Source organism: Nilaparvata lugens, chromosome 10 (assembly GCF_014356525.2).
Source record: "Nilaparvata lugens isolate BPH chromosome 10, ASM1435652v1, whole genome shotgun sequence".
In the NCBI taxonomy this organism is placed as follows: Eukaryota; Metazoa; Arthropoda; class Insecta; order Hemiptera; family Delphacidae; genus Nilaparvata; species Nilaparvata lugens.
Window position 1 is genome coordinate 14402089 of NC_052513.1, and position 17547 is coordinate 14419635.

Below are 17547 nucleotides of genomic sequence, written 5' to 3' on the forward strand. Positions count from 1 at the left end.
ATGCTGTTCTAAAGCTCTTCTTACCGAAATTTGAGAATACATTATCTACAACTTCCAGTCGTGACATCCGTGTGGCCATTAGACATCGCAAACAGTTGGTAAACGATATATTACATTCATCCAGTGAAGTTGATGCACCAGTTTGTAATGGGGAATGTGATACTGAGCCAACGTTAGTAGACACTAACTTTGATACTGAGTCACCAGTAGACAATAATATGAATTCAGTTATTAAGGAAAATGAACTGCAAAGACAGCTACAGTTGCTTCAGATTAGAGTTAATAATCTAGAACAGGAGGTGAGCAAAGTAAGAAAACTCTCAGCTACGAGGAAAAAGAAGATTGTAAGTTTGCAGCAACAAATTTTTCAAATTAAACGAACGTATTCAAGATGGACAATGAAAGTTATGCCAGAAAAGTGTTGAAAAAAGTGTTCACCGAAGGTCAAATTGCAAGGCTACTGAGCAATAAAAGACTGAAATGGAATGAAAGTGATATTGTTTCAGCATTAACACTTCGTTCTTCATCTAGGAGAGCATACAACTTTCTAAGATTAAAAATGAACTTACCATTACCAGGATTGTCAACTCTATCAAAGTGGACAAGGAATATTAAATGTCTTCCAGGATTTTAAAAAGAAGTTCTCACATTTATGACAGCAAAATCGAAAGCTATGGAGACAATCGAGAAATTGACTATCTTGAGCTTTGATGAGATGAGTATAGATTCACGTGTAGTGTATGACCAAAGAGAAGACCAAATTCTTGGACCACACTCAAAAGTTCAGGTTGTGATGGCTAGGGATCTATGTAGGAAATGGAAGCAAATAATATATTATGCATTTGATCAAAAAATGACAAAATATATTCTTTTTGAAGTTATTTCTGAACTGCAAAAATCGGACTTCAAAGTTGTTGGTGTAGTGAGTGACATGGGCGGAGGGAACCAAAGTCTATGGAATTCATTGAATGTGACAATTGCGAAATCATTCTTCAATCACCCATCAATCACCTCTAATCATATTTGGGTATTTAATGATGTGCCACATCTTCTGAAATTGCTCAGGAACAACTTCCTTGATCATGGAATAAATTTTCCCAAAGGTCAATTGTGGGAGAAAGAGAATATCAAAAGCATCATAGAAGAAGATGAACTGAAGCTAGCTCCAAAATTGACGAACTTACATTTGGAAGTTTATGGAAATATGAGACAGAAGGTCAGCTTGGCTGTTCAATTATTTTCGCACCATTCAGCAACTCTCCTCAAATTGAAACATCCATATAATCCTGAATGGAGTGATTTTTTTGAATTGGTTGATAAGTTTTTCGATGTGATGAGCTCTAGATTTGTGAATGATCGAAGAAAACCGTGGCATAGTGCATATGGTGTTGAGTTGACTAAGCAAGAATGCATATTAAATCGAATGGAACGATTGATTTTTGAAATAAGGATGGGAAGTAAAAAATCATTAATGCCATTCCAAAAAGGGATATTGATGACAATATCATCTATGAAGGGACTTTTCAATGATCTACAGAAGTCATATGGTTTAGAATTCATCCTTACCCATAAGCTGAATCAAGATGTGTTGGAGAATTTTTTCTCAAGAATAAGAGGGATTGGAAACCAATACTCTCATCCAACACCAGTGGAATTCAAAAATAGATTAAAAATTTTGAATATTGTAGCAAATCTTCCCTCTATTTCCACTGGAAGCTATGTAGAAGAAGGCGAGTCAAATTTTCTGACTAGTACAATGCTTCTAAAAATTCCTTCCCAAGAAGCAGAAGAAGAAAGTAGATACGATGATGTCAAAGATTTAAGCTGCAGCTTCGAAGAAAATTATGAAGGTACATTGTTGAACACACAAGAAGAAGAAGCCCTGAAATATGTTGCAGGATATGTAATTCATAAAGAAACTGATTTCCAGTACAAAGAAGCAATGTACTCGAACAGTAATTGGATTGAAGCCTTGAGTAGAGGGGGTTTAACATGTCCTACTGATGAATTTTCAAGGATCATTCAACAAGCGAATGACATATTTATGAAAATTCACGGAAATACTGTCTCGAACACAAAACAAGTTATTGGACAATATCTGAACATTTTGAAAAAAAACATTCCCAGAAGTGAATGATCGAATCTTACGAAAATTTGCGCGGACAAGAACTTTTATTAGACTTAGTTACATGAACGAGAAACTGAAAATTGCTAGTGAGGAACGAAGAAATAAGAAGAAAAACATTCAGTTTGTACATTCATGCAAGTGAATACAAAATTCAAGGGAATTAAAGACATGATATTTTCTGATTGTAAGGGCAAGTTTTGTCTCGGAGAAAAAAGAACAAATGAAATTTTAAATTTGTCATTCTATCTCGAACTTCCTCGCTAACAAAACTTGCTTACCCAAAAAATTAAGAATTTTCTAGCTTATTAACTTTTTCATGTCACGTCTTTGAAATTTGAAAAACTTCCAACTTTATTTTATTCATACAATTTTAATGAACTTGAAATTTGTGTATTAAACTACATCATTAGAATCGGTGACTCATTCGCTATAAGTACAGAGAATTTCAATGTTCTATCTTAATTGTAAGGGTGTTAAATGACGATGTATTTGAAGCTACAATGAATAAACTGTATGTTCAGTGTAGTTACTCCATCACTTCTTTACTACGCGTGACGTCACGCTGGCGTTCCCCCACCACTTTGAATCTCACACCTGTGAGTGATCAACCTTCTGTCTACTAACGTTGGCATACATTAACATTAGGAGATACGACGGCTAGCTAGGTCTTTCAAAAGATGGATTTCAAAAGGTGTGAAATGACTCTCAAGTCAGTTCATACACATCGATTTTTGGACGTTCGATTTTTGCCGTCCTCATAAAATCTACCAGATTAAACGGAACTTGACAAACATCATCTGTTTAATCTAATAAAATTTATGAGGACGGCAAAATCAGTACTACGTCCAAAAATCGATGTGTATGTAACTGGCTTATCTGTTGACATCAGTGGATACTATAAATCAGTGTTATAGTTGACATGAGTGATGAATGTTTTGCCAATATGATTGAGTTAGAGATTTAGAGATACGGCGGTGGGAAATAGCCTACACGTTACAAATTCTCAAACACAACCATCAGAGAGAAATCCTTGATGAATCATAGATGGAATGATAAATCATAGAAACACATCAAATAATACATAAATCATAGACGCAAGTTTCCTTTAACTCTGCCACTAGATAATGAGCAATCAGATTTAATAATTGTCCTAGAAATCGAGTCGGAATAATTGAGTCAACTAATAAACCAATGAGAATACGTCTTTAATACGCGGTTAAATTTAATCGTGTAATTGGGCTTATGTTCACGGAAAGTTATTGTTCTAAATCAGGCATAACCCAGTGCACCCTGGATTAAATGTCTCAAACCGTTCTAGTGAAGTTCTAACCAAAATTAATTGTATTGAACTAACTCATTGTCTTGAAAATAATTCAGAGCACCCTTCTATGTTTCAAAGCCTTCTACCATAGAGAAACAATAGCGTAAGTAGATATCCCATGGTATAGGGCGTTTATGTCGCAATTTTACTGTTATCCCAAGCCGATAATTCACGTAGTTGTTTCCTATGCAGCTGTGTGACGCTGGTAGTCTCTCAAATTGTTCATACACTATCACCCCAACAGAACAGTAAAAATTGACAATAATCGACAGTAATCGGCTTGGGATAACAGTAAAAGTTGCGACATAAACGCCCTATACCATGGGATATCTACTTACGCTATTGTTTCTCTATGCTTCTACTGAAGTTGTAATCAAAATCCATTATCTTGGACTGACTCAATGGGCCATATGAATAAAAACAGAGCGTATATGCTAATGAGCATGAGCATGGAGCATAAGGTTTTTCTCATGAGCATTAGGTGGAAGCATAAGCATTTGCTTATTTTTATATAAGCTTAACCTTATACTCCTGAACTCTGGAGCAAATGCTCACGTATTTTCAAGATTTTTCATCAGCTGATTCACCTTTGTGGCCTCACTTTGTTTTATAGTGAAAGGCTAGAATGTGCTAATCACTTGAGCGCTAAATTTGCAAGTATAGACACCGCTTGTTTGGTCGCCTGCTCTGTTCTCTATATCTGAATTGAGTTTCAGGTTAGTTGAGTTCTGAATTTTGAAATAATAGCGTGAATTCTTCAGCATAATCTTATAATCTCAATAGCCTTCTTTATTCCAATTCACAAATTTATCTATAAATACCAGTATTTATTTTATTAATCTTCATTATTATTTTTTATCTTACTGAGCTGTGTGTTTTTGTTTTTCTTATTGATTCTGATTGTAATATTGTGAGTTTGAATAAATAAAATTTGAATTTGAATTTTTTATAATCGACTACACTTTCATCTTCTTAAATACCTATTTCCTATTCTGTGATGGCTATAATTATATCGGATAGGTATTTTTTGTATTTATTCTTTTGTAGGGATAATGGTGATACATATCATGGTTGAATCTAAAAAGAGTTTTATAGTTCTCAACTATTGGTTGTGATCGTATGTGATTCTTACCTGATTGGGAGATGGGCCGGGAGGTACGGGGGGGCCACCCATGGGGGGAGGACCCGGCCGCCTCATGCGCAAGCTCATCATCGGCTTGTTGAACGGAATCTCGACGCCCTGGTTCTGCCACTCTGAGAACAGCTTGTGCAGTGCAAACGACGCCAGGCATCCCCAGGGCATGTCGTCCTCCAGGTGGCGGGGGTCGGAACCCCCCCGCGTCGAGCCGTCGGTGCTCATCGTCTCGTCCTTGTCTCCCGCCACAGAAGCGCTTTCTTCTTCTTCTACAATGACAGACAACACACATTTGTTCTTAGTACTCGTTTTTGTACACTCTTTAAATATCTAACCTAACCTCATATCACTGTTTAACCTCCAGACTACATAGGCTACATAGGACAAAGAATTTGTCCTATGAATCTTTGAATGTTTCTAATTTTTTTGTTGGCCTATGAGTGCATATGCATTTATACAGGGTGGGTGAAAAGTCTGAGAACGGCATAAGTCATAGTAAAGTAGTATTTTCAATTTTAGTAAGATCCCCAATAACACCCATCGTCGAATTACTATTGTGTATGAGATACTGGGCCATATGAATAAAGTTGAGCATTTGCTTATACTCCTAAAATGTGGAGCATTTGCTTATACTTCTAAAATATGGGGCATTTGCTTCATTTTCTATGAATAAACGTGAGCAAAGCCTTTTGCTCATGCTCATCAAAAAAATAGTTTGAGCATTTGCTCAACTTTTGAAGCAAATGCTTAAAAAAGGTGAGTCTAGTCTAGAGCAGCTTATCACCTTTTGCTCATAGTAAAATGGCTCAACTAATTCGTATGAGGAAGAGGAAACTATATACCAGACACGATAACAACCAATAGTTGAGAACTATAACTCTTTTTAGATTGAACCATGATATATATCACCATTATCCCTACAAAAGAATAAATACAAAAGATAGCTTTGTCACAAAATAGGAAATAGGCATTTAAGGAGATGAGAGTGTAGACGATTAGAAGAAGGCTATTGATATTATAAGAATATGCTGAAGATTATTATAGAGATGACATTTTTTCACGCTATTATTTCAAAATTCTAAACTCAACTAACCTAAAACTCTATTCATAAATAGAAAACAGAGCAGACGACGCAAACACAAGCGGTGCCCCCTACTTGCATATTTAGCGCTTCCGTGAGCTATAAAAACAAATTAAGGCTACAAAAGCGAATCAGCTGATGAAAAATCTTTAAAATACGTGAGCATTTGCTCCAGAGTTCAGGAGCATAAGGTAAAGCTTATTCATATAAAAATAAGCAAATGCTTTTGTTTCTACCTTTTGCTCATGAGCAAAACATTATGCTCCATGCTCTTGCTCATGAGCATTTGCTCTAGTTTTATTCATATGGACCATCAAGTCATTCTCGGACTGTTCACCCACTCTGTATATATTTATACCTCAAGGCCATCATCCAATAATACAGCTAGTTACTCACACTACCACGACTTAAATCCTACAACTCTAGTCGTGCGAGTACCAGTTTTCCAGACCTTTCAACTTGACTTATTTAAAATTGTACTTAAATCCTACAACTCTAGTCGTTCGAGTACCAGTTTTCCAGACCTTTCAACTTGACTTATTTAAAATTGAGTAAATGAAGACTCATTTTAATGGCATAAATTTGAGATGAAATTTACAATAAAATTGTGCAATTGAAAGTTTATGTTCATCATTCTTTTAATGCTATGAAATGATAAATTTTACTACTTTTTTAACAACATGTTCTCGTTCATATTCACGCTGTTTCACTTCAAACCATAACCTCACTTTTTGAACATCTGCACGTCTCTTGGCGACTCGACAAGCTGGTTGCCAAGAAACATAAGACTTGAGTATCCTAGATGTTCAAAAAGTGAGGTTAGGATCTGAAATGGAATAGCGTGAATATGAACGAGAACATGTTGTTAAAAAAGTAGTAAAATTTCGCGTTTTATAGAATTTAAAACTGTAATAATACTAAATATTAAATAAAATCTAAATTAAATAAAAACTGTAATAAACTATAATTTGATGAGAATAAGCATATAATTATACAATTTTGAATAAATCAAGTCGGAAGCTGCAAACTACACGTACTAGTGGCTGGGGTCGTATGATTTGAGTAGCGGTAGAGTGCCCTACAATCATACAAAACGAATTATACAAATGTAATGAACTAAGCGAGACATAAGTCTGATTTGTCAAAGGTCAGGTTTGACGACAGGTCAAGTTTGACAAATTGAAAACATGACGTACTGAAGTTTCCTAACTGGGCTGATCAACTGAACTGAGATCTTGATGTATGTCCCCCATTGAATCAATACTGTAATTGATCATTTTATCTTCAACCTCTCAGACAAATGCCTCAGGTCTTCATATGAAGAGAAAGCAGAGTGAAACTAATGAGAAAACCTCATTTGGAAACACCGCTTCAACTTCTTAGAACTTGGTATGATAGTCTTCATCACAGAGGAACAGATGATAAATCATTACTAGTTACTAATCGAGTCTTCAGAGAATTGGTAGCACTATCAATTCAGACCACATTTCGCAGAATGTGATAGCACTTTCAATATAATTTACTGGCATTATAAATAAGACCATTCAATAGGAAGAAATTCAATAGGTTTTTGATTCTGTATTCAAATTTTTTAAATAAGTGCAATATTTCTCAAGTTTTTAATTTATTGTGATAAATTATGTGATTCATTTAGAATATAAAATCAACCTTCAAAATTAAAAATTTTAAATCATCATTCCTGGACCGAAAATCAAGTGACGAAGCAGTGTGAGATTACATAACCTTATCTTTTGGACAACATTAACATTTTATCAAAATTTTTGGAGAGAAATAATACAGGCTCAGCCTATTTTTCCCTCCAATGTCATATTGTATTATGATTATAGTATTTTATACAATAAATGAATGAAATAATCGAACTTATCGTTTGCTTAATCATTTAATTTCTAGCCTCTCAGACAAATGCCTCATGTCTTCATTATGAAGAAAAAGCTGAGTGAATCTAATGAGAGAACCTCATTTGGAAACACCGCTCAAACTTCTTAGAAATTGGTGAAAATTTATCATCACAGAGGACAAGAAATTGATCACTTAGGTTCCAGTTAACGAGCTAGAATAACCAACCTGCTTTTTTTAAAATAATTATTCATTTCAACATACTAATAATCTAATGAAGAATTATAGGCGATGAGCGCTCTACGAGCTCTCGTAGCAGACTGACTTGAAAAAGCGACTAAACTATAATAGCTAGTAATAATCATGCAGTGCTACATCAGCATGATACAGGGGGTTACAAAATGTAACTTAGAACATACATGATACCACAATAATACTTCCATGTATTGTGATGGAACTCATATTTCTGTTTAGAAAAACAAGAGATAGTCAACATTTGAAACTATTCTCACTACATAAATCAACAACTATCAATCATAGACCCGGTTTCTAGCACATTCTTATAAAACCTGATTAACCTATACTATAATAAAGTAGTGAAAGTAGTAAAGTGCTTGTACACGTACGGGATAGAAAAAGTATGTTTGACGCATCATCAAGTCTCAACTACTGGACTGATTCACTTGAAATTTTTCATATAGATTCTTAACTAACCAAGGATGGTTATAGTCCTATTTTCAATTTTTCAAAATTTCATTACGTCAAGAGTTTTCAGTTTGTCAAGTTTTCAATATTTGTCTTGCTTCCAGTTGTTGTATAGAAACAGCTGAACATTTCTTTTAAAAGGGAAATTAGATGATAGGTATGATTGGAGATAAGGCCTATTTTCAATTCTTCAAGATTTCATTACGTCAGGTTTTCAGTTTGTTAAGTTGTAAAATAGACCTTTGCGGAGCACGGGTTACCTGCTAGTCTATAATATAATAAAGTAGAGAATCGGCATATACATTTGGAGGTTAGGAAATTCACGAATGACTTTCATCATCACGTCTAAACTGCTCAAGTGATTAACTTGTAATTTTGCATATATATTATTATTCTTAATTTACCGAGGATGGTTTTAGGAAATTCACGAATGATTAATCATCACGTCTGAACTACTCAACTGCTTAGCTTGAAATTTTGTATATTTATTTATTTTATTATTTATTTACAATGCAAATAACACTAAAGTAATAACATTGAAAGATAAAATAATAAGGTAGTCCTTGTGCTATTTTTCTTCCAAATTTATAGGTGACAAACTCCAAAATATACAAATTATTCTTAATTTACCGAGGATTGTTAGACTTAGGCCTATTTTCAATTCTTTAAAATTTCGTCAAGTTTTCAGTTTTTCAAGCTTTTACTTAGATGAGTTAATAAATTTGTGGAGCACAAATTACCTGCTAGCCTTCCGATTGGCTCGTGGCAGTGAATGAGATCAATTGATCCGGATCATTAAAGTGATCCGAACCTACCATCAATACTATTAGAATGCGGCGCTTCCTAACAAGATGGAAACTGTTTTTCCACAGTTTGGAATCTTAACAATCTATGGGCAATATATTTTTGACGTAGTCATGTACTTTAAAAAATGCTCGTCAACAGGATCAAGAAACGAAACACATGGCTACAACACCAGATTTGGAAGGATCGAGGAGAGGCATAGATTGGATTTCTTTAAGAAAAAAACACTTTTTATGGGGAGAAAATTTTTCAATATACTTCCTAGAGAGTTGAAAGAAATAGAGGAGGTTGAATACCTACAAAAAAATAAAGGAATATTTGGTGGGACTATCTCTATACTCTTTGCAGGAGTATGTCAATTTGACTGTAAGATTTTAGAATCTTGTTTTTTATCAGAATTTTTGACTTCTGTATGTGTAAAGGATGATTTTGTGACGATATTAATAATTCTTTTTGTAATTTGACACTGTTCAGATGTATTTTGTGCATTTTGATGGATAAAGAAATTTTCAATTCAATTCAATGGCGGATTTTGGCTTCAGGGTACTAGCCAAGTTTCCATACTGTATGTATACTGTGCCTCAGTAAACTATTCATTAACATAAATGGAAATGACATACCATTACGGTAAGTTAGCAAGAGTAAATGTAACTTGATTAAAAGCAAATGATTATGATACAATTCACTTACTGACAAGGTCACCGGCGGGTGCTAGCGTCTGAGCCTGCATCCTTGTGACGAGGATGTCCTTCAAGGCATTCTCGCAGGCCATCTGTTTGGCGTGGGTCTTGTTGATTGATTGGCCCGAATGCACTTTGCCATCAATCTAAACAAACAATCGTTAAACTATATTTCAAGTATGATAAGAAATGCTTCACAACGTGAGATAGTTCAATAAATAGAACATTCCTCAATACTGTCAAGAGTGATAGTATAAAAATAAATATTTCAAACGTGAGATAGTTCAATAAATATACAGTAATAGCATAGCCACCTCTAATACAAGGTGAGGCATAATAATTAGCGATTTTAAAAAGCGCGCGAACCAAGCTGCGTTGGAGGGAGGTGGAGGGGATAGCATCAGTTACATTTGGCGCGAAATAGCATTTAGTCAGAATGGAGCGCTGGACCCCACAGCATCGTGCGTACGCTGTCAAAGCCTTTTATCAAAACGGTAGTTCATACCAGTTAGCACGTCGTGCATTCCGCAACCATTTCAACATTAATCGGAATCAGCCGGTGCCATCTGCCTGTGCGATTAAAAATTGGGTTAAGAACTTTGAAGAGACTGCGTCAACGACAAGGAAGAAAACAGGAAGACCGAAAACGGTGCGCACACCTGAAAACGTTGAACGTGTAAGAGTCGCCATTGACAGAAGCCCTCGTCGCTCAGCTCGCCGACACAGCGTTACACTTGGGATTTCAAACCGAACGGTAAGACGAATTTTACACCAAGATTTGCACTTCCACCCGTACAAAATCCAAATGGTTCAGGCCCTAAAGGAAACGGATTTTGTAAGCAGAAGCAGATTCAGCTTAGAATTTTTGGATTTGATTAATGAAGACGAGGACATTGTAAACCGTTTGTGGATGAGTGATGAAGCGCACTTCCATCTCTCAGGTTATGTTAACAAGCAAAACTTTCGATTTTGGAGTGATGTTAACCCTAGAGAACTGCATCAGCAGCCATTGCATTCCAAAAAAGTAACCGTGTGGTGCGCCATGTCTTCATTAGGGATCATAGGGCCATACTTCTTTATGGCCAAGGCAATGCGGTGACAGTGACTCCGCAGAGATACGCAGAGATGTTGGACAACTTTTTTACTCCACAACTTGGACAGTACGAAGTGAACGATGAAATGTTTTTCCAGCAAGACGGAGCAACATCCCACACTGCTCGAGTAAGCATGCATATTGTCAATCAGTTGTTTCCAAATCGTGTGATCTCCCGAAATGGAGATATTGCATGGCCCTCTCGTTCACCTGACCTCACAGCATGTGATTTTTACTTTCCTTGCCCTATTACCATAGGTAAGGAAAGTATTGCTTTCCAAAAAAAATTAAGGTACCCCAATTTCGAGTTTTCTATACGTTTCAAGGTCCCCTGAGTCCAAAAACATGATTTTTGGGTATTGGTCTGTGTGTGTGTGTGTGTGTGTGTGTGTGTGTGTGTATATGTGTGTGTGTATATGTGTGTGTGTGTGTGTGTGTTGTGTGTGTGTGTGTGTGTGTGTATGTCTGTGAACACGATAACTCCATTCCTAATTAACCAATTGACTTGGAATTTTAAACTTAAGGTCCTTATACCATAAGGATCCGACAATAAGAAATTCAATAAAATTCAATTCAAGATGGCGGAAAAAATGGCGGATAATCACTAAAAAAACATGTTTTCACGGTTTTCTCGAAAACGGCTCGAACGATTTTCTTAAAATTCATACCATGGATAGCTATTCATAAGCTCTATCAACTGACATGAGTCCCATTTCTGGGAAAATTTCAGGAGCTCCGTAATATTATTGAGAAAAATGGCGGATAATCACTAAAAAACCATGTTTTTTACGGTTTTCTCGGAAACGGCTTTAACGATTTTCTTCAAATTTATACCATGGATAGCTATTTATGAGCCCTATCAACTGACATGAGTCTCATTTCTGGGAAAATTTCAGGAGCTCCGTAATATTATTGAGAAAAATGGCGGATAATCACTAAAAAAACATGTGTTTCACGATTTTCTCAAAAATGACTTGACCGATTTTTTTCAAATTCATACCCTGTATAGTAATTTATCGGCTCTATTAACTGGAATGAGTCTCCTTTCTGAGAAACTGATGGGGGGTCCACCCCATCCTTGAGAAATGGACTTTGTAGCCTCCATCTCGTTCATGAGGTAGGTAGGTAGAGCAGTTCATAAAAAGAACACATAGTCGAGATATTTCATCTGTAGAACAGCTGTTTTGACGACTTTTAAAAAATATCGAATTTCACAATTTACACAAAGGAAAAAGTACTCTGAAAACAACTATACACATATACAGAAGTCTGATCGTAGTTTCAAATATGTTGCCGCCAATCGTCATTATGTTATTCCCCTAAATCATTCTCGTTTAAGAATGAGGCTTATAGTTCAATGAGCAAGGAAAGTTGTGTGAGTGTACCACAACAGATTTTTGATCTTGTTTCTTGTGGGGTTATCTGAAAAGTAAGGTTTACCAAGGTAATCCTCCTAGAACAATTGAAACCCTGAAAGAGCGGATCCGGCAGGAAGTTGGTCAAATCCCACTGGCAATGCTACGAAATGTGATGAGTCACTTCAAGGTCCGGCTGGAGGAATGTGTACGTTTAAACGGACGCCATCTTACTGGAGTAAGATTTTCAAGAAATAACTGACATTTTACTGTTGCAGAAAATGCTTTTTCATGTTTTTTAATATTGTGGAATAAAAATAATTTTTTAACAAAGGGATTTTATTTAACAGTATTTTTAAAATCGCTTGTTATTATGCCTCACCTTGTACAAGGCCGCGGCCTACGATATTGCAACGTCACAGTGTAGGCCTAGAATCTAATACATGATTGGTGAAAAAGATCAGCTGGTATTTTTTAAAATCTTTTTCACCAAACATGTATTAGATTCTAGGCCTACGCTGCGATGTTGCAATATCGTAGGCCGGGGCCTTGTATTAGAGGTGGCTATGATCTAATACACATTGGTGAAAAAGATCAGCTGGTATTTTTTAAAATCTTTTTCACCAATCATGTATTAGATTCTAGGCCTACAACTGCGACGTTGCAATATCGTACGCCGGGGCCTTGTACTAGAAGTGGCTATGGTAATAGTCATAAATACTCAAGTAACTCAATTTCAATACTGGAAAAGACATCAATAAATAATAGTGCTGAATAAAGTATAAAGCTAAGCATCTTGGCATAATATCCTATATACTATAATTTATGTGTAATTACCTCTAAAAATTTTTTAAATGTAATTCATATTCAACAAAAATTTACTATATTACAAGTTCAAAAAAAATTTAGTTCAATAATTCAACAAAAATTTACGATATTACAAGTTCATATAAATTAAACGCAATTGTAAACATCAGGCTTTCAATGCGGATTATTTTATGTTGAATTATTTCCAATCATTCAAAAAAGGCTATTGTCAATACTTTCGACACCGTTAGTGATGTCCTGGATCAATTTGTATGCATTTTGAAGTAATGCCGTTTCCATGAATATATTCATAAAATTAGGAAATTATTTCAATTTTATAAAATATTCTTCTGTTATTTTATCAATAAATTTACTTCGTTTTATTAAGACATTAATAATGAATTTGACCGCCGGTGATGGATTGAAACTACTGAATTACTCGATTAGTAAGACACTGATTTAAGAAATTAAGTTATATTCATTTGAGATTAATTTGTACATAGTATAATATAAATTATACAAATTCGTTGTAATCAATTCTATATCTATATATATAAAAGCGAAATGGCACTCACTCACTGACTGACTGACTGACTGACTGACTGACTCACTCACTCGCAGAACTAAAAATCTACCGGACCAAAAACGTTCAAATTTGGTAGGTATGTTCAGTTGGCCCTTTAGAGGCGCACTAAGAAATCTTTTGGCAATATTTTAACTCTAAGGGTTGTTTTTAAGGGTTTAAAGTTTGTCTTTTAGCATGTATATTCTTCTCTCAATCTCTTAATTATTATAATTGAAATTTCCATATCATATGTTACTATAGAATTATAATCTAGATAGAGTACCTCTTCGAAACAGTTGTTAACTGGCAACTAAATTAACAGTTTTGTCAGGTTGGCATTAAGTTGAGTTGACTTTGTTAGGTTGGCACCAAGTTGAAGATTTGAATGCATTTATCGCGGAAAAATTGATTGGGCACTGCTACTTCAATCCTGAGAATATTATGTTACTAGCAGTCAGGCTCGCTTCTCTCGCCATATCCGTTTAGCCAGCCGTTTAGTCTGGACCCCGACTGGATTGTCCTAACATATGATAAAAATGCTGCTGATCTCATTCTTGGACGATCCAGTCGGGGGTCCAGGGGGCAGAGCCCCCTGGCTAGACGGATATGGCGAGCGAAGCGAGCCTGACGGCTAGTAAATTATATAATAAGAGAGAGTAGGGTTGTGTTTGTTCGTGTGTTCGTTTGTTCGCATAAAAACATGTCAACTTGTGGATTGCATACCGGAAAAACGGGAATGATTTAGATCTCCTAATTTTGAACATAGATTCTAAAAATATCAATCTCGTGCACCTGGAAGCCCAAATTTCAATTTTCCTTCTAGATTTTTCAGAATTAATGTTCAAACTTTATTAATAGTACATACGATTTCATAAAAAAATCACCAAATCATATGGTCGGAATTAAAAATGTGTATTATATTAAAGAACTGGATTATACACGTATACAGGTGTCAAGTAGTATAGGAAAAATTATGTTTGACGCATCATCACGTCTGAACTACTGGACTGATTAACTTGAAATTTTGCATAATATAGATTCTTGCTTAACCGAGGATGGTTTATAAACCTATTTTAAATTCTTCAATATTTGATTACATCAAGTTTTCAATTATTTGTCATGCTTTCAGTTGTTGTGAGGTATCCATCTATCTATTATCTTCTATACTATAATAGAGGAAAGAACTGGCTTAAAGACGTATACACACGTGTAGAGGATAGGGAAATAATGTTTGACGCATCATCACGTCTGAACTACTGGACTAATTTACTTGAAATGCTGCTCATAAATTCTTAATCAACCGAGAATTCTTATAAGCCTATTTTCAATTCTTCTGGATTTCATTACGTCAAGTTTTAAAATAGACCCTTGCGAAGCACGGGTTACCTGCTAGTATTCTATAATATGATATCCTAAATCCATCCTCAATCCTATGTCATATGCTAGACGGATAGATGCTATAATATTGTTCAATAATTCTTGATTATAATATAAAGTTCAGATTTATTGTAAAATTTCCAAATTCAAATTTTACAATAACGTAATATTCAAGTTTCCTTCTATACAATGATTTCTTTCATTAATTAAGGTTATAACTTCTTCAGTTTACTATTAAAATACTGTTTTCATCATTCAATTTGTGTGTTTACGGTGGAAATGATCGAATGTATCCATCTACCTTTTCAAAGCGGATACTTCAAGTGATTAATAAAACTCAACTATTGAACACACAATGAGCTGCACTGCACTGCACACTCACCTCAAGCCTGACAGAGTAGATCACTTGATTGACGGCGTTGGTGTGCTCCTGCACAGTAAACTTGGGTCCGGGACAGATTTCATTGATGGCCATCAACGCATTCTTCGGCACCAGAAGCCTTCGCAGGCGGGCATTCTGCCGTCGTCTCTTCACTACCTTGTTCACTTTCACTCCTGCAATTGAAAAGAAACATTTTTGTTCATTTGCACAAACACTTGATTCATTCGAGCAACAAACAGGAGAAAATACAATACAAAAACGTCGAGCAATTTTCTACACAATTTTGCTGAAATCATATTACGAAGTAAAGTTACATTATTTTTCATATAATTCGACACAATTTCCGGTTGAAAACTTTGGAATTTAATGATATTACAAAGAAAATAAAATTCATATCAGATATTGATTGAATAAATTCAATATTACAGTAGTGTTGTGGTATTGGAACATAATTAAAACACTAATAGAAGTCTACAGATGGAAATAAATTAAATTTATTCAATAATGCCTATATTAAAGAATAATAATAATTATTAAACAAAAATCTTAACTAAATGCTGTAAATTATCCAGAAGACTTCTGCTGCTGCAAATATTGACAACAGGGTTAACAGCTAGATGGAAATTCGGTGAGAGCTACTATCCAAAAATTATTCACCAGCCCGGGAATCGAACCCGGTACCTCCTAATTGCTAGTCAGGTCAGGATTGGATAGTCATTCCCGGACTAGCGAATAATTTTTGGATAGTGACTCTCATCAAATTTCCATCTAGCTATTAACCCTGTTTGTCAATATTTGCAGTAGCAAAAGCCTTTTGGGGTAATTTACAGCATTTAATTATTAGTATTTTTGTTTAATAATAGCCTAATTACTAATAGAAGTGTCAACCACTTTTAAAAGTGGCTTACAACTTATATTTCTGTTTTCACTAATTCAATTTGAAAATCCCCTCAGACAAATGCCTCATGTCTTCATATATGAAGAAAAAGCTGAGTGAATCTAATGAGAGAACCTCATTTGGAAACACCGCTCAAACTTCTTAGAATTTGGTGAAAATTCATCATCACCGGGAAATAAGCACATAAAACACAACTATAAATACCATTATTCTAGTTCCGCTAGTCAAAATGTAATAGCATACTCAACTTTGACCGGAAATAATAATCATCAATGTTCAAAAATTTTTCTTTTTCCAGAAGACTGAAAATTGAAATAATAATGAATGTTGTTAATATTTTCTTCAAAAATTGTTTGCATGGTCGTTCAAGGCCCATCGCATCATCACAAACTAGAATCTTCACATCCTCTCAGACAAATGCCTCAAGTCTCCATATGAAGAGAGAGCAGAGTGAAACTAATGAGAAAACCTCATTTGGTAACACCGCTTGGACTTCTAAGCAATTAGTAAAATGGTATCATCACAGAGGAAGAGATCTAAATTATTGATGTTTTATAGCTATAGTAAGGTCCACGTTATAATGACAGTATTTGATTAACTTTGATTTTGCTATCCTTGTCTATCATTCGACAAAGCCGGTGGTACTATACTTTTCCAGGTCCACAACGATACCAAGTATGTTATTGACAGTGTAGAAATATAATTAATACAGAGAATCGGCATCGCTATTCTTTTATCTTTATCCACTGCCATTATAACGTGGACCGCACTATAGGAACATTGCTTAAAGTACTAACTAGTATTTCTGTGAACAGTAGACCTCACGCAGTATTCTCATCCACAAGTACCTGATTGAAACTATAGACCTTATGGAAATACTGCAATAAACTGGCTTCTCCACACATCTGTGTAAGTCACTTGTCAGCTGAATTATGATGAATAATATTCTATAGTCTGATTTTTACTCTAATATTGGCGTATGAAGGAGGCTCGTTTTTCCTTTTATATTATCCTTGAAATGCAAAGTTTCCAAAAACCTTGTACACACGTCGACGCGCAATTTAAAAAGGAACATACCTGTCATATTTCATGAAAATCTATTACTTCGTTTCGCCGTAAATGCGCAACATATAAACATTTAAACATTAAGAGAAATGCCAAACCGTCGACTTGAATCTTAGACCTCACTTCGCTCGGTCAATAAAATGATTTAGAATGACAGACTTAATAGAGTGCGGCATCATAATTTCCTTTTTTAAATGCTTCAGTAAGTTAGTGATATAGCGGACTGCTAATAGTCACACTCGAGAGTGTTGATTTTAAAGTTTTTTCTTGCAAAGTCTAGTCGCCATTGAGCGT

The 17547-nt window shown here is 35.1% G+C and overlaps 1 protein-coding gene across 4 annotated transcripts in view; it reads right to left on the minus strand.

Annotated features, from left to right (window-relative positions):
• LOC111050417 (double-stranded RNA-specific editase 1) overlaps window positions 1–17547 on the minus strand; it is a 34862-nt gene that overhangs the window by 4345 nt on the left and 12970 nt on the right. For all 4 annotated transcript variants that reach the window (XM_039436386.1, XM_039436388.1, XM_039436387.1 and 1 more), the window contains 3 exons: window positions 15291–15463; window positions 9722–9857; window positions 4582–4853 (listed from right to left, as the gene is read on the minus strand). In XM_039436386.1, the coding sequence (XP_039292320.1) occupies window positions 4582–4853; window positions 9722–9857; window positions 15291–15463 (581 nt within the window). The remainder of the gene's footprint in view (window positions 1–4581; window positions 4854–9721; window positions 9858–15290; window positions 15464–17547) is intronic.